We start from the raw sequence: 22,293 nt of genomic DNA, 5'->3' as shown, positions 1-22,293 counted from the left end.
GGCGCAGTGGTGGCAGTCCGCGTCCTCGCAGGGGCGCCGCGAGAGAGCGTCGGCATTGAGATGGCGAGACCCCGCACGGTGCACGACAGTGAAGTCGTACTCCTGCAGGATCTCTATCCATCGCGCCATCTGCCCCTCCGGCTCCTTAAAGTGGAGCAGCCAGGTGAGGGATGCATGGTCGGTCCTCAGCCGGAACCGGGTCCCGAACAGGTACGGCCTGAAGTGGTGGACCGCCACCATCACCGCCAGCAGCTCGCGACGGGTCACGCAGTAGTTCCGTTCAGGCCTAGTCAAAGCCCGACTATAGTAGGCCACTACGCGCTCCCCATCCGGCCCCTCCTGCGCCAACACCGCACCCACCCCCGAGTTACTCGCGTCGGTATCGAGAACATACAGCAACCGCGGGTCAGGGTAGGCCAGCACCAGAGCCCCCACCAGGGGGCCCCCACCAGAGCTTCACGCAACCGGCTGAAGGCAGTCTCACAGCCCGAGTCCCAGTCGAAACGGCGGCCCTTGTCGGTGAGGCGGTGCAGCAGGGCAGCGATGCTGGCAAAGTCCCGGACGAACCTCCGGTAGTACAAGGCCAACTCCAGAAAGCTGAGGAGCTCCGCGACGGTGCGTGGAGTCGGCCAGTCCCTCACTGCGGCGACCTTACCTGGGTCCGTAGCCACCCCTCGCAGTCCTACAACATGTCCCAGGAAGGTCACCTCCCGCCGCAGGAGCTCGCACTTGAGGGGGTTGACCCTCAGGCCAGCACGGCGGATACAGGCCAGCACCGCCTGGAGGTTCGTCAAGGCCTGGTCAAAACCCCGGGCATGAACCAGCAGATCGTCCAGATACAGCACACACTGGTTCCGCGGGACCGATGCCAGCACCCTCTCCATCAGCCTCTCGAACGTCGCCGGGGCATTGCACAGGCCAAAAGGCATGACAGTAAAGTGCCAGAGACCCTGGCCGATAGAAAAGGCCGTCTTCGGGCGAGCATCGTGAGCAAGCAGTACCTGCCAGTAGCCGCAGCGGAGGTCCAGGGAGCTGAACCAGGTCGACCCGGTGATGTAGTCTAGGGCGTCATCTATCCTCGGCAGGGGGTAGGAATCTTTCCGGGTGACCTCGTTCAGCTTGCGGTAGTTGACGCAGAACCTCCACGAGCCGTCTTTTTTTTTGACCAGTACAGCTGGCGCCGACCACGGGCTCGCGGAGGGCTCAATCACCCCCGCTGCGGCCTTTTTCTCGGCGGCGGTCCGCTTGGCGTGAATCATGCGTCCTGGTGGGATGCGGATGGGCTGAGCGTCGCCGGTGTTGATCTCGTGTTGGACCAGGGCAGTGCGGGTGCAGTCCTCATCTCTCGCCGCAAAGAGATCCTCGTTCTGGGCGAGTAGCTCCTGGAGCCGCTGCTGCTGGTCCTGATCGAGGCCCTCTCAGCTCCGCTGGTAGAGATCCTCAATGGCGTGCCTCGCTTCCACGTAACGCTCGGCCCCCGCTACCGCCGCCTTGTCTGGCCCCCCGGCTGACTCGGGGGCAGGAACCGGCACGCTCGCTCCCCGGCTCGCAGGCCTGGTCTGCCCTGGCGACTGCCGCCGCCGCCGCCGCCACTGCCTCTTTTTCCCCAGGCTCCGGCAAGCCCGCGTCCCTCGGCCTTTGCCGGGCCTGCCCTCCACCAGGTGAAGTCGCTCCCCCTGCCACACCAACTCCTGCCGGCTCAAGTCCAAACTGGCCCCCACTCGCTGCAGTAGGTCCAGCCCCAGAATGCAGTCCTCCTGGATGGGTGCGAGGTAGCAGGGGTGGCGCACCGTCGCTGCACCTAGACGGAAGGCAAGCACCTGTTTCCCCTGGACTGCAGCGAGCTGTCCCGTCACGGTCCTTAGCCGCATGCTGGAGGCCTCCCATCCTGGGGGGTTGGTGCCCTCGGTGTCAGGGAGGACGCCCGGCCGGAGTAGATTACCGATGAACCGGTATCGAGTAGGGCCAGGCAGGGTTGGTCCTCGATTTTGCAGTGGAGGTACAGGCCCCGGCTACAGCCGACTCGCCCCACGGTGGTGTGAGGGGCGCCGGTCTTAACAGCGCTCTCCGGGGCGGGGGTTGAGGTGTTCGAGGGGCGGCCTTCCCCACGCTGAGTTGCCCCGTTCCCCGACGCCGATCGAGGAGTGCGAGGTTCCTCCACACCGAAGCGCAGCTGGAGAGCCGCCGCCAGCGCCGTGTATTCGCCTCTGTCCTCCTCCGGGACGTCCAGGAGCGCCTGGCAGGCCGCTCCTTCCAGCGCAGCCGCCAGGTGGCCAACCATCTCCGCCCAGCTCCAGCCATTCGTCCGGGCCGCGAGCTGGAACTGCGCCTCGTAGATTTCCCACGGCGCTTCCCCATTGTAGCGACCTGGTCGCACCCGCACCGATGGGTGTAGGAATCGCTGATTGGCTCCGGCAGGGAGAGTATCCTCTATCTGGGGTGCCCGCTGACCAGGAGTAGCGGCCAGTCGCCCCAATTCTACCGGCGGAACCACTATTGAATAGCCCTGGTATGGGCTGTGGCCACCTGTCGCACTGAGAAGTTGCTCAGACTCCCTATGTGCGCTGCCGATGGGTTCTGTTTCTTCCAGCGTCAGCCGGCGCTTAATAGAATCGGGTATTGTCTGCCACGAGTTGTCTATTCTGCCCGCTTCTAACACCAATGTAGCGTTTGCAGGTTCTTTTCAAAACAAGAACGGGTGGAGACGCGATTAACAAACAAGTATTAGCTTTATTCGTTTACAACCACACCATATACACGCACATGAGGAGACTGATGGAACAGGTACACATATTTAGGGTGGTAATTACCTAACAACACACTATACTTTTACAAGACTACACAGGGCACTCGAACTACTAGGACATTATTTATACAGGTAGGGTCAGCCGCTGGTCATCGTGCTGACCCTCAGACTCTCCCCGGCTACCACTCCCAGCATGCCCAGCGGTACTACGAGCGCCTAGGGGCGCTTCCTCCTCACCACCAGGCGAGGGCGTTACAGTATCATTAAGGACAATCACATAGGGCTTGATTTTGTTAAATGCAAGTATTTATTTCCTTTCTTGGAACCACTTGTTTTTCGAGAAATTCAAACACTTGTAAAATATGAAATAGAAATCTTGTTTATCGGTGCAGAAGAAATTCTGCCAGCTGGCAAGAAAATGACAGCATTTTTTTTATCCAAAAACCTGCATATGGAAATGTAGAACAAAAATCCACTTGAGACGTTTTCGTTGGGGAGGAGGGTTGTGGAAGGGCAAAAAAATGAATCTGTTCCGTTATGAACGGCGAATGTCACAGATGATTCACTCCTCTTGACTAGGTGGCGTTAGGAGGTGCAGTGAAGATTATATCCGGCTGCAGAAACTCCTCTTTCTCAGCTCCGCTTCTCAATTGTTTTGAAACCGCGGCCGCGCTAACGAAAGACGTCATCATACTGCGCGACCCTGCATGTATTTCACCCACGTGTTGGTGATTCAGTCATTTTCTTCAGATAAAGAATAAAGTTGTTGTTGTTGTTTTTTAAATAACTTCAGGTTATGAATACTCAACGTCTCGTCAACTGTGTTTATGCTTGAACAGATCACAGCCCCGACAACAGAATCTGTGAAGAATAAAATAGTTGTTCTGTTTAAACTTCGGAAATCAGCCTTTGTTTCTGATCGGCTCTGAAGAAGGATGGCGGAGTGCTTGTTAAATCTGCAAACCCAGCTTGACTCTTTCATGCAAGTTTTGCTCAAATCGATCGTGTATGAAGTGTCTGAAGTTTTTCGAAACAGGATGTCTGACTCTGAAAAGGAGTTTCAAGACAAACTCCGCAGCGTCTCCCAGATCCTGGTGAGACGGGCCGTGTTAAAAATCACACAGTGTGTGGAGGACAGTGTCGGGAGTGAAATGGCGCAGCTGAAGAAGGAAAACGAGAGCCTGAAGTGGAGATTGCAGCTGTGGGAGAAGGAGTCGGGAGCAGGAGGAGATCAGGGACAGACAGATCGTGTTGGACACACGCTTCCCTGTGAAGTCACTGCAGGAATAAAAGAAGAAATGGACACGAAACTGGAGCTGCCAGGTCAGTGTGGTGACTTGTATATAGTCAAGGTGTGTGTTAGTTCAAAAACAGTGTCTTTAACTTCCTCACTGGTGCGAATATAGTGGAGAGATGCAGAGTTAAGTGGGAAAGACTTAAGTGGGAAAGTGTGATGTAGCAACGAGATTCTTTACTGGAAACTGAACTGTTTTGTCCGGTTACGGTTATAAACACCTCGTTCAGGTTAAACAATTGTTTCACTGAATCAGCGAATAATACAACGTCTTAGGAAAGAAAACGTATAGATATTGTTGACATGAAACGGTTGTCAGGTCAGTGTGGTGACTTGTATGAAGTCAGTGTGTGTGTGTTTAAAACCAGTGTCTATAACTTTCTCACTGGTGAGATTTTTTTAAATAACAAACTTTATTTTAAAGAAAACATCTTACAGCAGTAAACATTCTCATTATCAGTACGCGTTCTAACAATCAAACTGTCATCAAATAAAAAAAAAAAAAACTTTCCTCCCTGGTGAGAATTTAGTGGAGCGATGCAGAGTGAAGTGGAAAAGACTTGTGTGATGTACCAACGGGATTCTTTACTGGAAACTGAACTGTTTTGTCCGGTTACAGTGCTGAAAAAACCTCGTTCACATTCAAACATTGTTCCACTGAATCAATTTGTAATCAAACGTCATTAGGAAACAACATGTATAAGTATTGTATTTACGTTGTATTGGTCTAGATTTTATATGTATACTAATGATTGTGTATATAAAAAATATTTTAATTGGTTTAAGTATTACTGTCCAGGGTCTGTGTCTGTATTAACTCCTCTGGAATATTAATCCAGTGTGTCTGTATTAACCCCTCTCTCAGTGCAGTGTTCATTTACTGGAGTGTCCAGTCAGTGTGTCTGTATCAACCCCTCTCTCCCAGTACAATGTTAATGCATTGTAGTGTCCAGTCAGTCAGTGTGTCTGTATTAACCCCTCTCTCTCTAAGTGCATTGTTTATGTACTGTACTGTGCAGTCAGTGTGTCTGTATTAACCCCTCTCTGTCTCAGTGTAGTGTTAATGTACTGTAGTGTGCAGTCAGTGTGTGTGAATCAACCCCTCTCTCTCAGTGCAGTTAATGTACTGGAGTGTCCAGACAGTCTGTCACCCCTCTCTCTCATTGCAGTCTTTATGTCCTGTAGTGTTCAGTCAGCATGTCGCTATTAACACCTCTCTCTTAGTGCAGTTTTAATGTACTGTTATGCCCAATCAGTGTCTGTATTTACCCCCTGTCTTAGTGTAGTGTTAATGTACTGAAGTGTTCAGTCAGTTTGTCTGTTAACCCACCTGTCTCTCTCAGTGCAGTGTTAATGCACTGTAGTGTCCAGTCAGTCTGTCTTTATTCACCCCTCTCTCTTAGTGCAGTGTTGATGTACTGTAGTGTCCAGTCAGTTAGCGTGTCTGTATTAACCCCTTTCTCTGATTGCAGTGTTAATGTCCTGTAGTGTCCAGTCAGTCTGTATTAACCCCTTTCTGAGTGCAGTGTTAATGTACTGTAGTGTCCACTCAGTGTGCCTGTATGAACCCCTCTCTCTCTCAGTGCAGTGTTAATGTCCAGTAGTGTCCAGTCAGTCTGTCTGTATGTACCCCCCTCTTTCTGAGCATTGTTAATGTACTGTCATTTCAAGTTTGTCCGTGTCTGTATAAATGCCTCTGTCTCAGTGTAGTGTTAATGTACTGTAGTGTCCAGTCAGCATGTCTGTATTAACCCCTTTCAGTGCAGTGCTAATATGCTGCAGTGTCCAGTCAGTATGTATCTATTAACCTCTCTCTCAGTGCAGTGTTAATGTGCTGTTATGTCCAATCAGTGTCTGTATTTACCCCTCTCTCTCTCAGTACAGTGTTAATGTAAATGTAATGTGATTGTGATATTATTACAGTAGACTTACTTTTTACATGGTAGTTAGGTTTCTCCCAAAGCTAAATCAGAACATCCCCTTATACCCACTTATTCCGCTATGTTTAAACAACCCAAATTGATCGTCAGTGTACTAGTACGCGTGTGTGTAGTGTAAAGCTTTTTAGATCACATGGCCTCAGCTATCACTACTGAAGAATGAAGAGATAAGAGAGATGCCCAGGAAGTGGGATAATGATATCATTTTCATGTTTTTGTATGTTTTTTGCAAACTATGCAGTCTAGTGGCTTGACGTAGGCTTTGTGCTCAAATGTATATAAAGATGCTGCCTGTCCTTGGTCAGTAAGATTAGGGCATGCATTTGGTAAGCAGGCTGTACGCCCAGAATATGTAAAGAACTAACTGTTGTCTAGTCTGAAACTTAGATATAATTAATTGGCAGGTGTTGGTTTTTCATCATTTGTTTAGAATATGTCATAGTAACTTTTTGTGTTTTAAGGTATAAAGGACCATCTTCAGCTACTTATTTTTTAAGTCTGGTGGTCGCAAGCCGGACATATGAATAAAAGGACTTCTGCTTCACAGACACCTGAACTTTGTCATTTGTTTGACACTACACTACTATGCTGATGATACTCAAATATACATCCATACCAAACCTGACGCTGATGGGGCTGTCTCTATTCTATTTAGTTGCATCTCCAATATAAAATATTGGATGACTCAAAATGTCCTTCATCTTAACTGTGACAAGACTGAAGTCATGCTTATTGGCACCACCCATCAACTTTGTAAAACCAATGCTGTAACTCTATCTGTAGATTGTCTTATACTTGAGCTTCAGTCTATATTGGAAAAACTTGGAGATGATATATGACGTTCAACCCACATGTGCGGCATGTTGTCAAAACATCTTTCATTCACTTCAGAAATATTGCCTGACTACGCTCTATGTTATCACTAACTGTGGCTGAAAAGTGTTGTCTAATCTTGAATCGACTACTGTAATGCTCTACTCTCTGGGGTTTCTAAATCCACATTGAACGAACACCAGTATGTCCAAAATTCGGCAGCCGGAATCCTGACCAGGTCTATTGCAAGTGTTCAGATTACTCCTATCCTGGAGTCCTTGCACTGGCTTCCTGTCAAGTTTCATGTCAACTTAACAATCCTCCTGCTCACTTATAAGGCTCTCCATGGCTTGACACCTCAGTACCTGTCTGAGTTATCGCTCTACTCCCCACCTCACAACCTTCCCTCTTCTAATTGTGTTCAAATATTTGTCCCCCAGTCCGTCTACACTCTTTGGGTGACATGGCCTTCTCCTGTTTTGCCACAAGCTCTGGAACTCTCTCCCCAAGAATATCAGAGAGTCACCTTCTCTAAACTCCTTCAAATCCAGACTCAAAACCTTCTTCTTCAGAAGAGCCTTTATTTAACTGTTCTTTACCCCTCTGCTCCTACTGGACTTAGTACCACCATCTACTGTCTCGTCTAACTGTGTTTTCTCATCGTGCTTATATTGATATATATATTTTTTGTTATTGGCCTTCTGTAAAGAGCTTTGAGAAGCTACCTTTAAAGGTGCTATATAAAATAAAGTTTATTATTATTATTATTATTATTATTATAAAGGTCTTGTCTTTTTGTCCTGTGTTTACAGGCTCAGAAGCCAGTGCTCTCTCTGATGCTGGGGAAAGGGCTCCTCTTGAACAGCAACACAGTGAGGAGGAGTGGGGGTCCAGTCTAATGCAGGAGACAGAGCTCACTGCCGCAGAAGGGAAAGAGACACTCAGGGAGCAGCACACAGTGAGCAGACGGATTGTCGAGGATCTGTACTCTGTGCCCATGATGAACACAGAACCTTAGAGTGAGACACCTGGGCTCTTAGTATGTGATGATTTTACAGAAAAGAGAAATAATCTGGACACAAACAATATTACACAAGGTTGTAATGAACTGGGCTGTGTCTCTGTACAAGAGCACAGTGAAGAACTGGATGTTTTAAATCTTACAGAGCAGGACATGGAGCCCAAGTTGATTGATGCTGCAGAGCAGCAGACTGATGTACCTGGTGAAGAGAACAGTACTGATTCACAGCACACAGAGAAGAGTCAGTACAGGGAGGAGCAACAGCAGCTCTTACAGCGCATGATGATAATTAGGCCTTGTTCTGTTCAAGTGGAGAGACTATCATTGCAGAGTCTAAAACAATCATATGATCCCTTGGTATCTGATCACTTTACACCCAGGTTTAATAATCTGATTACTGAGAACATTGTTGAAAGTTTTAATGAGCTGGAGAGTATGTTTGTTCTTGGACAAAGAGAGGAAGAACTGAATGAACTTGACAGTTTTAGTCTCAAAGAGCTGGAGAAGGAGCCCCAGATGTTTCACACTGCTGAACAGCACACTGAAGGACACGGTGGAGAAAACAAATCTCAGTTTCAGCACACAGAGCAAGACCATACCATGGAGCATTTGCAGAATAAGAGACCCCAGCATGATCAGAGAATGAGGAAGAGTCACTCAAGGCCTTGCTCAGATGGAGTGGACAAACTGCAATTATGGCACAGGGAGGAGCAGCATTTCTGTGAGTCTAGAATTTCACAACCCTACCAGCGCCTTCACACAGGAGAGAGACCTTTCAGCTGCAGTCAGTGTGGGAAGAGTTTTGTTAAATCACATAACTTAAAAATGCACCAGCGTATCCACACAGGAGAGAGACCATTCAGCTGCAGACAGTGTGGGAAGAGTTTTATTCAGTCATATGACTTAAAAATCCACCAGCGCATTCACACTGGAGAGAGACCGTTCAGCTGCAGTCAGTGTGGGAAGAGTTTTATTAAATCACATGACTTAAAAATGCACCAGCGCATCCACACAGGAGAGAGACCGTTCAGCTGCAGTCAGTGTAGGAAGAGTTTTATTCGGATAAGACACTTAAAATCACACCTGCTTATTCACACAGGAGAGAGACCATTCAGCTGCAGTCAGTGTGGGAAGAGTTTTATTAAATCACATCACCTAAAAATGCACCAGCGCATCCACACAGGAGAGAGACCATACAGCTGTAGTCAGTGTGGGAAGAGTTTTAGTCGGTCAAGTAACTTAATAACCCACCAGCACATTCACACAGGAGAGAGACCGTTCAGCTGCAGTCAGTGTAGGAAGAGTTTTAGTCAATCGCTTGTCTTAAAAAGGCACCAGTGCATTAACACAGGAAAGAGACCATTCAGCTGCAGTTAGTGTGGGAAGAGTTTTTTCCAGTCAGGTGACTTAAAAACCCCAATCTAGTCACCAGGTCAGTCACCAGTCAAGTCAACTAAAATGTCTTTTAGTGCAAGTAGGTAGATGCGTCAGCATGTGACATCCGAAGAAGGCTCCACAGCCGAAACATTTATTTTCTTCTCTTTTCAGCATGAAACAAACCTTTACTTGTTCCCAAAATGTCTATTAGTGATGTCTATTAGTCACTTTGTAGTCAGACACTTTTGAGTTCGTCTGGTCAATTAAATTATGACTATACTCTTATTTACAGTTAACTAAAACTGAAATAGTTTTGTCATGGAGTTTAATTTATGTGTATAATGTATAAAGTTTTTAGTTTTATTCAATTTTAAAATGAATTAGGTCTACATTGAATTAATTTCTTAATTGCATTGAATTCCTTATAGTCTTGGAATGTTAAGTATAGTCCTGTTTAATTTAATAATAATAATAATAATTGCTTACACTTATATAGCGCTTTTCTGGACAATCCACTCAGAGCGCTTTACAGGTAATGGGGACTCCCCTCCACCACCACTATCCAGCATCCACCTGGATGATGCGACGACAGCCATAGTGTACCAGAACGCTCCCCACACATCAGATATCAGTGAGGAAGAGAGCAGAGTAATGTAGCCAATTCATAGAGGGGGATTATTAGGAGGCCATTATTGGTAAGGGCCAATGGGAAATTTGGCCAGGACGCCGGGGTTACACCCCTACTCTTTTCGAGAAACACCCTGGGATTTTTAATGACCACAGAGAGTCAGGACCTCAGTTTTACGTCTCATCCGAAGGACGGCACCTGTTTACAGTATAGTTTCCCTGTCACTATACTGGGGCATTAGGACCCACATGGACTGCAGGGTGAGCACCCCATGCTGGCCCCACTAACACCTCTTCCAGCAGCAACCTTAGTTTTTCCCAGGAGGTCTTCCATTCAGGTACTGACCAGGCTCACACCTGCTGAGCTTCAGTGGGTTGCCAGTTGTGAGTTGCAGGTTGATATGGCTGCTGGCTTACAATTAATACTGTTCTCATTGGATAGACTTGTAATTATGTAACAGCTTTTAACTTACCATGTTAAGCAAAGAATGTGTAGAAAACAGATTAGGGTCCTTAACTGTCACTCTTAAGGAAATAAAAGTCACATCTGATTAAAGTCTACAAAAAGAGCTCAAAGTCTTTGTTGCACAATCTAAAGTGTATTTATCCCCAGAGAGGATATATATCAAATACAATAAATATTTATGCAATAAAGGGTAAATAATAAAGAATAAGATATTGTATGAATCTCTTTTAATATGATAATCTATTTTGGCACCATTAGTAATAATTCCATATTTTAATTTTAATTTCAGTGCAGCTATTTTTTTAAACAAGACAGGACAAGAAATATATACAGTGCCTTCAGAAAGTATTCATGCCCCATTGTTTATTTCTCATTCTGCTGTTTTGCAAAGTAAAATTAAATAATATTTAAATGGGTTTTTTTCCACTCCTATAGAAGCAATACTCTATAATGTTAAAATGAAATTAAGTATTTATAATTCTGAAATTCAGGAACAAATGAGAAACAGAGTAATTGAGATTTATCAGTCTGGAAAAGGTTATAAAGCCATTTCTAAAGCTTTGGGACTCCAGCAAACCACAGTGAGAGCTTCACTTGCCTCAGTTAAGGTCAGTGTTCATGACTCCACCATAAGAAAGAGACTGGGCAAAAACGGCCTGCATGGCAGAGTTCCAAGATGAAAACCACTGCCGAGCAAAAAGAATATAAAGGCTCGTCTCAGTTTTGCCAGAAAACATCTTGATGATCCCCAAGACTTTTGGGAAAATACTCTGTGGACTGACGAGATAAAAGTTGAACTTTTTGGAAGGTGTGTGTCCCATTACATCTGGCGTAAAAGTAACACAGCATTTCAGAAAAGGAACATCATACCAACAGTAAAATATGGTGGTGGTAGTGTGATGGTCTGGGGCTGTTTTGCTGCTTCAGGACCTGGAAGACTTGCTGTGGTAAATGGAACCATGAATTCTGCTGTCTACCAAAAAATCCTGAAGGAGAATGTCCGGCCATCTGTTCGTGACTTCAAGCTGAAGCGCACTTGGGTTCTGCAGCAGGACAATGATCCAAAACACACCAGCAAGTCCACCTCTGAATGGCTTAAGAAAAAAAATGAAGACTTTGGAGTGGCCTAGTCAAAGTCCTGACCTGAATCCGATTGAGATGTTGTGGCATGACCTTAAAAAAGTGGTTAAGGCTCGAAAACCCTCCAATGTGGCTGAATTACAACAATTCTGCAAAGATAAGTGGGCCAAAATTCCTCCACAGCGCTGTAAAAGACTCATTGCCAGTTATCACAAACACTTGATTGCAGTTGTTGCTGCTAAGGGTGGCCCAACCAGTTATTAGGTTTAGGGGGCAATCACTTTTTCACACAGGGCCATGTAGGTTTGGATTTTTTTTTTCCCTTAATAATAAAAACCTTCATTTAAAAACTACATTTTGTGTTTACTTGTATTATCTTTGTCTAATATTTCAATTTGTTTGATGATCTGAAACATTTCAGCGTGACAAACATGCAAAAAAATAAGAAATCAGGAAGGGGGCAAACACTTTTTCACACCACTGTATATATCTCGCTTATCCAGCATCACAGTATCACCACTTAAGCACATTGTGAGAGGTGTTGCTGGGGTCTGTTAATTTAGCATCAAACAAAAGTTACACTAAGATGCCATAAAGCTGACCTGCTTTAGCAGCCCCAGTGGCTTAACTCTACATAATAAAAGACGGGAACAACACCCACAAACAGGATAAACCAGACCAATGTCTGCTGCATATCAAAGGACAGAACCTAGAGCAAGGCAGAGTAGGACAAGGAGTAATTACATGTCAAAGAGCAGGACAAGCACTCAGATTGTGGAACAAACTTTCTTCTGACTGTATATATAAGATCTGGGAAACCATTGCAGTTTGTCTGTTCTGTGGGGCGATTTGAGCTGTGTCCTGCTCCTCTGATGAAGAATTTCCCACAACAGTTGGCATAGTCGTCAGGTTTCTCCAGGTCTCCGGTAATTCCCAGACGGCACACAGGGTGAGTATATTTTTGATGTTACCACCCAATTAGGTTGCCGAAAAGGAAGGACAGGAAACATACAGAGAATATAAAGAATCATTTATAGGGAAAAGAGTAAGGACACGTCTCTGTGAGATTCAGGGCAAAATCCCTAAACCGAGACAAGACACGATTCCTCTGAGCTTGGTTTCGAAACCAAGACAAGAGGTGTTTCCACTGAGCTCGGGGCAGGTCTCTAAACCAGGGCGCTTAACCCCTGGGGCAAGGGAAAGTCCCTAAACAGAACAAGGTGAGCTGAGCGATGGTTTTGTGCCAGCAAGATTCCCTCTGAGTCCAGACAGGCACCCCTAAGGAAGCTAAGGTTAATAATATAATTAATAATATGAGTATAGACCAGTTGTGCTAGCACTTTAATCACCAGTGACTACTGAGCTGAGTGTTAAGTGAGGAGTTGGCCCTGTATGCTAACACCAGACTCATATTCACTGACTGCCTCACAAGGGTACTTGTAAGTGTGCTGGCAGCTCCACTGGGAGCACTGATAGATCTGGATATGGTATCTAGTCCAGATAAAACAGGGTCAGTTCTAGACCACTTAAGGAGGAGTATTATAAGGGCTAAAGGTAAAGGGAACATGGAAACAAAAGTTGTGTATTAAGATTGAAATAAAACATCATAATAATAATAATTGCTTACACTTTGATAGTGCTTTTCTGGACACTCCACTCAAAGCGCTTTACAGGTAATGGGGACTCTCCTCCACCGCTACCAATGTGCAGCCCCACCTGGATGATGCAACGGCAGCCATAGTGCGCCAGAACGCTCACCACACATCAGCTCTCAGTGGGGAGGAGAGCAGAGTAATGAAGCCAGTGCAGAGATGGGGATTATTAGGAAGCCATGATTGGTAAGGGCTAATGGGAAATTTGGCCAGGATGCCAGGGTTACACCCCTACTCTTTTTCGAGAAACGCCCTGGGATTTTGAATGACCACAGAGATTCAGGACCTCAGTTTTACATCTCCTCTGAAGGACGGCGCCTGTTTACAGTATAGTGTCCCCATCACTATACTGGGGCATTAGGACCCACATGGACCTCAGGGTGAGCACCCCCTGCAGGCCCCACAAACACCTCTTCCAGCAGCATCCTTAGTTTTTCCCAGGAGGTCTCCCATCCAGGTACTGACCAGGCTCACACCTGCTGAGCTTCAGTGGGTTGCCAGTTGTGAGTTGCAGCTGCTGCTAAATAAATGGCAATAGTATTGTTATTAAGTTATGAGAATATGGGAAGGGAATTAATACGAATGTTGTTTAGCAATGCTTAGTCAAGAAAAGAAGACAAACTTTTAAAAAAAGTTAAAAGAAGGGTTGTGCGACAAGCAAAAAGGGTAAAAAAAACAGGTAGTGATGGGCTGCGAGAGGTGGTGATGACGGAGAAGAATGTGAGGTGTGGAGAGGACAGAAGTATAAGCCTGGATGGGTGATAGAAGAAAGAACTGGAGTATAAATGTAAAGAATAACCTTCTGCCTTCCACCTTATAACCCTGGTGAGGCAAGAAAGAATAATACAGCACACAATAGCAGAGAACGTGTGCTCAAAAGTACGATAAGCAAAAAAAATTGATTGCAATCTGATTGGAAGTAACAAACATTGCTTGTTGGAAAAAAACTGAATGGAATACGTGATACTGTGTTTATTAAAAGTTACACAGCTGTTAAAATAGATACATGTAAAAGTAAAATGGACGCTGTCATTTCGTATAGTTTTCACTGGAATGTTATTTTGTTCAATCTTTTTATCTGTTATCTACCCGTAGAGTCTACAGTTTTAATCGATAATTTACTACTTATGTCTGTGAAACACAGTAAGAGGGAGCTCCCATTGCCTTTCCTCATTCACACTAATCAAAGCCACTGATGAGGAAAGAAAGAGTTGAGTAACTATAAATCATTTCCCTCTTCAGGTAAAAAGTGTATAAAACACAATTGTGATTTGCAGAAAACTTGTCAATGATTTATTATGACAAAAGTATTTTCCGGTCAGATTTGAGTGTATTTGTTAAATTATATCGAGTTATTAGAACAAAGTTGGTAGCGCCAATCCTCATGGTTAGCATAAATGCCATGTATTTGGTATATTAAATGAAATGTGAATGTTTTAGTGATTAGCAATTTAGTTAATGTTCGGTAATAGCCTTAGATTATTTCACTGTTCCTGGTTTTCTTTATTTATTGGTGTTTTTTTATAATAACCAAAGTGCTCCACATTTATATTGCTAGTGAACATTATGTTTTTAAAGAAATACTAACGTGGTCTTGTGATATCGCCGATTTAGATTGTGTTTTACTGAAATGTAGAATATACTAAGGAGAAGACTGAATAAGACATAATGCAGAATATTTTCTTAATGTATAATTAGAAAAATATTAAGAAGCATTTGTGTAACTTTCAGCTTATATTCTTTGTTATATTGTATTACTGTAAATTGTTTATCCTATATAGAATCACACTAAAAGCCACTGATGAGGAAACGAGTTGAGTGACTGATTATTTTATCATTTCCCTCTTCAGGGGCGCAACACTTCCCCTCTCATGGCAAGATCTCGACTTCTTTAACACCTCTGGATAATGTTCTTCTGTGGAGCACGCTTCAGACCTCTGCGTACAGCACCCTTGATGTCATTTTATTTTTACAGCATCCGCAATCAGTACAATCAATACAGCAGTCTTGAGATGCTGCTGGATTTGACTAGGATTCTGAAATGTCTCTTGCAAAGTTATTCAGGTTTGCTTGAACCTTTAATAAAAAAGTGATTTGAAACTACCCAGCTTACAATCTCTGAGGTAGTTGTCACTAAACTCAGATGTGATGTGCCGTGTGCCTTTACCTTTTTTGTGTTCAAGAGTATTCGTTGTGTGAGCTCCACACTGCGTGTCCTGTACTGTACTGTAATTTCGTTTAGATTATCTACGAAGAGTACAGCGACTAGAACACCTTGAACGTCTATAAGAATGTGTATATATAAAAATGCTAAAGAATTTTCTGATTATGTCTCGGCATCATTTAATGAATTCTCTTAGTGACAGGTCATTTCTTTCTGGTATTTTATTCTGGTGCTGTTATTGATCGCATACGAAACCTTATTCTCATCAGGAAAATGTCACCTACAAAGTCACTGTGAAACTTGTTTTGGGAAAAGTTTCTTAATATTTCTTTTGATTAGCATACAAGAAAATTTAATCATAACCTATGGAATTTCCCGCAACTGTGGAGCTTGAAATCACAACCTTAAGATTTAGAGTTTAAGAGTCACAGGAGAGGTCGGCCTGGTCTTCAGTTTGCCAACGATAAGCTCCAGCAGTGCTCCTCTGTAAAGCAGATTGTTCGGATCGGTTATGTGGGACGGCACTTCGATACTAAGATCGTTTGCAGCACACGCATGGTTTCCCCCCTTCATGCAAAAAACATAGACGAAGGAAGCTCTCTTGTCTTGGGCTGCTGTCTCCCGGATTTAAAGCACTCTGGGTGCCAGCTAAGTCTCTAACAAGCACACTATAAAGACAGGAATTACACTTTGCTCACGTCACGCATTGAATGGCGAGGCTACTTGTTCCAATATTATCTAGTCTCACCTCATATGGTGCCGATTCCTGGTTTTCATTTAAGAAAGAGCACTGCAAACACCGTAAACAGTGCAGCACGTGAGATGAAAGAAGTCTTTTCCCCCATTTGTCTAAAGCAGAATCATGCCGAGGGTTGTGAGATCAAGATTTCAGTGGAGCACTGTCGTCTACATCTTTAGCTACATGAGTTGGACATCCTCTTGTACACGGAAAGCAGATTGAGATCCTCTGACATGAAAAGTGCCAGATAAAAGCCATTTCTCATCCTTTCTCTTAGTGGTGGAGCTATCGCATGTAAATGAGGCAACTTGCAAGGCGAGCAGGCTCGGTGCACACCGAACGCAGATGTCTCAGAGCAGTTGAGACGTGTCCAAGTGGCTGTCAAAGGACAGCACTTCGCCGGCGCCGTGGCTTAGTTGGCTAAAGCGCCTGTCTAGTAAACAGGAGATCCTGGGTCTGATTCCCAGCGGTGCCTGTCTTACTGTACAGAATTTATCCTTACGGGCAAATCCCATGCCTTTTAATTCAGGTGAATGCAAGTGTTCGTTTCCTTTCTGGAACAACTTGTTTTGAAAGAAATCTATACAGCTTGCGAAAGATGAAACACAAATCTTGCTTATCAGTGAAGAAGAGGTACTCCCAGCAGGCCAGCTAATACCAGCAAAGTTTTTTGTTCACCCTAACCCAAAGAATGGAGAAAAGCGAGGCGCCTGTGGCTCTGCAGTGTAATCAGTTCGCGAGTTCGGCGGTTAGCTTAAAGAGTGGTAAATGGAGCTCGCCCCAGCCCGTCCTTATTCTTTTAAACAGGATAAAAAATTACCTTCGCCGCCATTACTACCAGCTTTAAAAGACAGCCATGGGCATAGAAAAAAACACTACAGATGACTTTTCTGGAACCGAAGCAGAGATTCCTTTACGAACCAACTGATAAAGCTCAGCCAGTGAATACTGTTAACAGAATGTGAAAGCACGATCAACTTTGTAACTGCAACCACAGGAAAAACAGCAAGAAGCAGACTCCATTCCCCATTTAAATCTGTCGTGCGAGGCATGCTTTTTGAACGCATGAAGTAAATCCCACGATCGCTTTTGAACTTGGACAAAGTACTTCCAAAGGAGCGCTATGCGCAAAGATTTAACAAGCTCAACCCCCGCCGACGATTCGGTGTGAAGAAGCAGAACATTCAAGTTTCACAGACAGAATCAGCACGCCAGCACAGCCAACATTAAAACGGAGGGCACACTACGATTTGCATTGACACAAAAGTGATCTGGGCAGACGTCGTTCCCTGCATAACGCAAAAAGTGGCAAAGCGCTTTTGGGTTGAGAGGACGCAAGAAGGTTTTTGTTTTGTGCCTTGATGTCAAGCTGAGAAAGTATCTTTAAACACTTTGCTTAGTTTCTCGAGAGACTGCCAAAAAGCAGTTCCCTCCCTTTCATCTGAAGCCAGCTGAAAGGGGGTCTCAACAGAAGTACCTGGCAGCGGTGGGATTTGAACCCACGCCCCCGAAGCGACTGGAGCCTTAATCCAGCACCTTAGACTGCTCGGCCACACTACCCGCTGTGTGCTGTTTCTTTGTCTCATTACTTGCCCGGAGGAAGCCGGGTGGGTTTTGCTCTTGTCACCCGACTTAGTGGCGTTATGACCATGGAACCGACTGCACCTGCTTTTTCTGAGATGCTTCCCCTCTCATGGCGAGATCTCGACTTCTTTAACACCTCTGGATAAAGATCTTCTGTGGAGCAGGTTTCAGACCTCTGCGTACAGCACCCTTGATGTCATTTTATTTTTACAGCAGCCGCATCCGGAAAGTTGTGTCTTTTACGTTTTATTTGAACAACAAAACTACATAAAATACAAACAAGAGCACACATAACGTATCAAGAAAATCGTCAGGGGCACATGCTATAATACAATTACACTTTATGAAAAACGATTACACAAGGTAAATAAAGATAAGGTCCGCACAGCTTGTTCTTACATTTCGAAAGAGTCCGTAAATACCCCTTTACGTCTATTTTGAACTGTTCAAACGTAGGACTCTTCCCAGACCATTTCACTTTATACCACATTCCTAAACGAGGATGCATCTCCTGTTTTAGAACTATTTTGGGCGGTATGGCTTATACAACACACCCACAGTATTCTAATGGTGGACTGCAGATCTGTGCTATAGTTCAGTCGAATTCGAAGGATCCAGCAATCGTACTGGATTTGACTGGGATTCTGAAATGTCTCTTGCAAAAGTATTCGGGTTTGCTTGAACCTTTGATAAAAAAAGTGATCTGATCTGAAACTACCCAGCTTACAATCTCTGAGGTAGTTGTCACTAAACTCGGACGTGATGTGGCACACATGTGCCATGTGCCTTTACTTTTGTAAAAAACTGGTATCGGGAAAAGTTTCTTAATATTTCTTTTGATTAGCATGCAAGAAAATGTGATCATTACCTATGGAATTTCCCGCCAGCGTTGAGCTTGAATTCACAACCTTGAGATTCAGTGTTCAAGAGTCACAGAAGAGGTCGGCCTGGTCTTCAGTTTGCCAACGATAAGCTCCGGCAGTGCTCCTCTGTAAAGCAGATTGTTCGGATCGGTTATGTGGGACGGCACTTCGATACTAAGATCGTTTGCAGCACATGCATGGTTTCCCCCCTTCACGCAAAAAAACATAGACGAAGGAAGCTCTCTTGTCTTGGGCTGCTGACTCCCGGATTTAAAGCGCTCTAGGTGCCAGCTAAGTCTCTAACAAGCACACTATAAAGACAGGAATTACACTTTGCTCACGTCACGCATGGAATGGCGAGGGTACTTGTATTCATCCAAAAATGCCAAGTTTCCCACTGGTGATACACACAAGGAAATGAATGTACATTTCCCGCCCCCCCCCCCCCCCAAATCAACCAGTTTAAAATCAAATACCTCCCTCCTCATCTGTAGGTGGAGAGATTAATGTCAGAAGAAATACAGGTTTAAAAGTCAGGAGCATTGATAGTCCTATTTTAAAATGACACTAAAATGCTCACAATATATTAAAAAGCTCTGTAAAATGCAATAATAATAAAAAAAATATTAAAACAAGGTAAAAAGAAATAATACACAGCTACAAAGCTCAGGAATTATCAATGGGAAGTTACAATGGGTTGATTGTGTTTCATATGATTTAAAAACAAAATGTTTGAAAAATATCCACTTACAATATGCTAAAAATGGCAAGAATACTTAAAACAGGTGTGTATTTTTTTTTACAAAAATAAATAAAACAAGTTAAAAATAAATACTAAATGCGTTTAAAATTCAGGAATGTAATTGGTCAGATGCTTACAATGAGAGATGCTTTTGTGTGATTTAGCGAATTCAAAAAAATATTCAAGAGCAAGAGCTCGTATGAAAGTTCGTAAGTATGTATGTATACATTCGAAATTTTTCATTCTTCTCACGATGGCACACCTGTGTCTGTAAAACAGAGTGAAAGCTCTATTCACATTGCGAGTATTTCACAGCCCTGGTTTTACATAGATCTTTTTTTTTTGTATAAATAAGTATAAAATAAGTTTTGCAATGCACCAAAAGTCACGTCTAGTATTTTTCCATCTACCTTTACAAGTAAGGAGCGTACATACTCATATGGCGAGCGGTCATCAATTATTTTTCTCAGCAAGTGCTTTATACTCCGCTCAGTATCATCTGTAAAAGTATAGGCACCCAGGCCTCTGGCGATGTACAGAACAGCCGATAAAATTCAGGCTAAACTGAGACACTTATACATTTCTAATGCGGCAAACAACACATCTTTGTACTGTAACATGACTAGGGGAAGGGTCATTCATAACAGGTATTTTCGGAATGACCTACTTAAAATACTAGATATGGACCTTAGCAAAATGGCTACCAAAAAGAATCAGATGACCGGTAAATGGAAAGGGTCTACCCTGAGAAACAATGAGACACAGCTGAGCCGCATCAGGAACCGAAATATAAGTGCCCCGGAGGCAGTGAACAGGGTGGAAGCCGATAAGGTGAATGCGGTTTGGAGGAAAAGAGAGGAAAGATGTGTATGTTAAAGATCGGGCTAAGGAATAACGGACTACTGAAAGGAGAAAAGGTTTATGGTTTTTGGATTACGGACACTGGATAAGGATACATCGCGGATTGGCTTTATTACGGACTTTTGGAACTCGGATCGGATCAGGATTAAGGGAACGGATTACGGACTGTATTTGGAAGATAGTTGGAGGAAGAAAAGCCACGAAACTCAGGAAAGAAAAGTGTGGTGTGAGTAATACTTTCATTTACATAAACTTTCCCCCGGAAACACCACAGAACTCATCCGCGCACCAGACAACCAGGCATGTGTGACCCCATTGACCTGGATGATTAATCAAACAGGCCGCGCATTCATCAACCACAACCCCCTTTAAACAATGGTTGAAGGTGCAACATACCACCGACTTTACAGTCTGATCCATAGCATCGGGCTCATTAGAGCCATCGTTAGCTAAACTAGGTTGAACATCATCATTAATCACATTTTGGCAAACACACATGAACAGACACGAAACATTCAAGCTTGATGGTAGTTTGAAGATTGATGTGTCGACCTCTTCGTTATTCTATTAAAGGAAAAAAGAAAAGGAAGGCTTAACAAAATAAATAGGCATGCTTTTTACCTAAAATATTTACAATTGTAATGCCTCTTTTGTGTTAGAGTTTTTCGTTTGCTTCGAACTTGCTGTGGTTTAATATTTACCATTTGTAGCAACTCTTCATCAGTCGTTCACGGACCCCCAACACCTGAATCACCGTCAGAGTTCACATGACAGCCACTGTCACACACCACTGAGTGCTGGGTCAGCTTTTGCTAAAAAGAAGACAAAGTGTTGAAAACGAAATACGCTAAACACAGATTGAAACGACAATTCCACTATCAGAAAAAATATTTTAGCAACCTACTTCTTCAGTTTGCATAGCAGAGGAATCCGATGATTCACTACTCAAAGAAGCCATCTTCGCAGCAGTCAATATCGGGGCCTGACAGCTCAGGTGTCACACTTCAAAACCGGCAAGTCGGCTAATTTAAGCATAAACTCCAAATTTGTAACCATGCCTACATAGTTCAAGACAGTTTTCAAATGGTTGTGATGTTTTAGAACGCCCCACCATATTCCCCCGCCCCAAAATCACACGTGTTTTATCGAGAGTGAAAAGTAATCACGTTGAATTAAAATATGTAAGCTTATTTCAATGACAAATTCTCAACAACTTTTCAAAAGTTTGAAATGATTTTCCACGTACCGTGAACGTAAAGTCTTTAAACCTTAAAAATATTAACATGCAACCCAAGCCTCAAATGATGTGTGTTTCTCTAGAAAAGAAATTACATTGAATCAAAAAATGTAAAACTTATTTTATCTTTTGAGAAGAGCGTTGTAGGGCAGGTCTTTATATTTTAGTGGATAGGTCATAAAAGTGTTAAAATAATTGAAAAAAGACACATTTAGCAGCGATAAATTATAAGCACGAGCAAAAATTGATATTTATAACGCTTATAGATTTTAACAATATAACAGACTTTAATAAAATGTTTACTTTTAAATTAAATATTACATCAGAACATGTCCACACCCAGGCACCTGCCGTTAAAGGTTATGGGATGTAGAGATACAGTATATAAGGTTCATGATGAGAATTAAAAACGTTCATGCTAATACACAAGCACCTGTGTCTCACCAAAGCTGACAAATAAAAAGCCAAAAACCCGCACTGCACGTGTGAACAGGAGAATGAGCGAGTGAGCGAAGATAAGGTGCCTCCTGCAATTAAAGGCTTACAGCACCTGGTATTCACAGGCAGTCTCCCATCCAAGTACTAACCAGGCCAATCCCTGTTTAGCTTCCGAGATCAGACGAGATCAGGCATGCTCAAGGGGGTGTGTCCGTAAGCGAGAGCAAGGCTCGCTGGCACCCTTCTTATAGAGAGGACAGCTCCATCACCTCTTTTACGACGCTGCTGTTTTTCCCTTGCGTTTTTCTCTTCTTCCCACGTTCTCTCTCTTCACTGCCTTCGTCCCCGCTCTATTTCACTTCAGCCTTTCACTCTTGCTTCCTTCCAATGAGGACGGAGCTGCGGGAGAAAGGGCGCTATAGAGGATTGCTGTGGAGAGCTGCTGCTGTGCTTTGACATCTGAGCTCTGTGGAAAACGATCTCAATACAATTCTGAAAAACGCGACTCCCCGAACGCCAGCCGAACAAGTCTCCAGAGCCGAAGCGCTGTGTCTCTTTTCAGCTGGCGATAAACCTTTCCTCGATCCTTTGCGGACTTGTAAAACTGTTCATGATCAGAATAAAAAACGCTCACGCTAATACACAAGCA

At 44.0% G+C, this 22,293-nt stretch overlaps 1 protein-coding gene and 1 pseudogene across 1 annotated transcript; one reads left to right on the top strand and one right to left on the bottom strand.

Annotated features, from left to right (window-relative positions):
- Positions 1-3,775: 3,775 nt before the first annotated feature.
- Positions 3,776-7,819, top strand: LOC148827210 (uncharacterized). Its single transcript, XM_088926171.1, has 2 exons — positions 3,776-4,069; positions 7,606-7,819. The coding sequence occupies exons 1-2, from the start codon at positions 3,784-3,786 to the stop codon at positions 7,809-7,811; spliced, it is 492 nt and encodes a 163-aa protein (XP_088782297.1). The 5' UTR covers positions 3,776-3,783; the 3' UTR covers positions 7,812-7,819.
- Positions 7,820-21,744: 13,925 nt separating this feature from the next.
- On the bottom strand, positions 21,745-21,863 carry LOC148827209 (5S ribosomal RNA; annotated as a pseudogene).
- Between the last annotated feature and the right edge of the window lie 430 nt (positions 21,864-22,293).

Source organism: Atractosteus spatula, chromosome 10 (genome assembly GCF_055471065.1).
Source record: "Atractosteus spatula isolate fAtrSpa1 chromosome 10, fAtrSpa1.hap1, whole genome shotgun sequence".
Lineage (NCBI taxonomy): Eukaryota > Metazoa > Chordata > Actinopteri > Semionotiformes > Lepisosteidae > Atractosteus > Atractosteus spatula.
This window is presented reverse-complemented; position numbering and strand designations above follow the sequence as displayed.

Excerpts from the sequence above, each read along its gene's own strand:
- LOC148827210 (XM_088926171.1), top strand. The coding sequence starts at position 3,784 with ATGTCTGACTCTGAAAAGGAGTTTCAAGACAAACTCCGCAGCGTCTCC. Across the intron at positions 4,070-7,605 it reads CACGAAACTGGAGCTGCCAG|GCTCAGAAGCCAGTGCTCTC; the intron begins GTCAGTGTGGTG and ends CTGTGTTTACAG.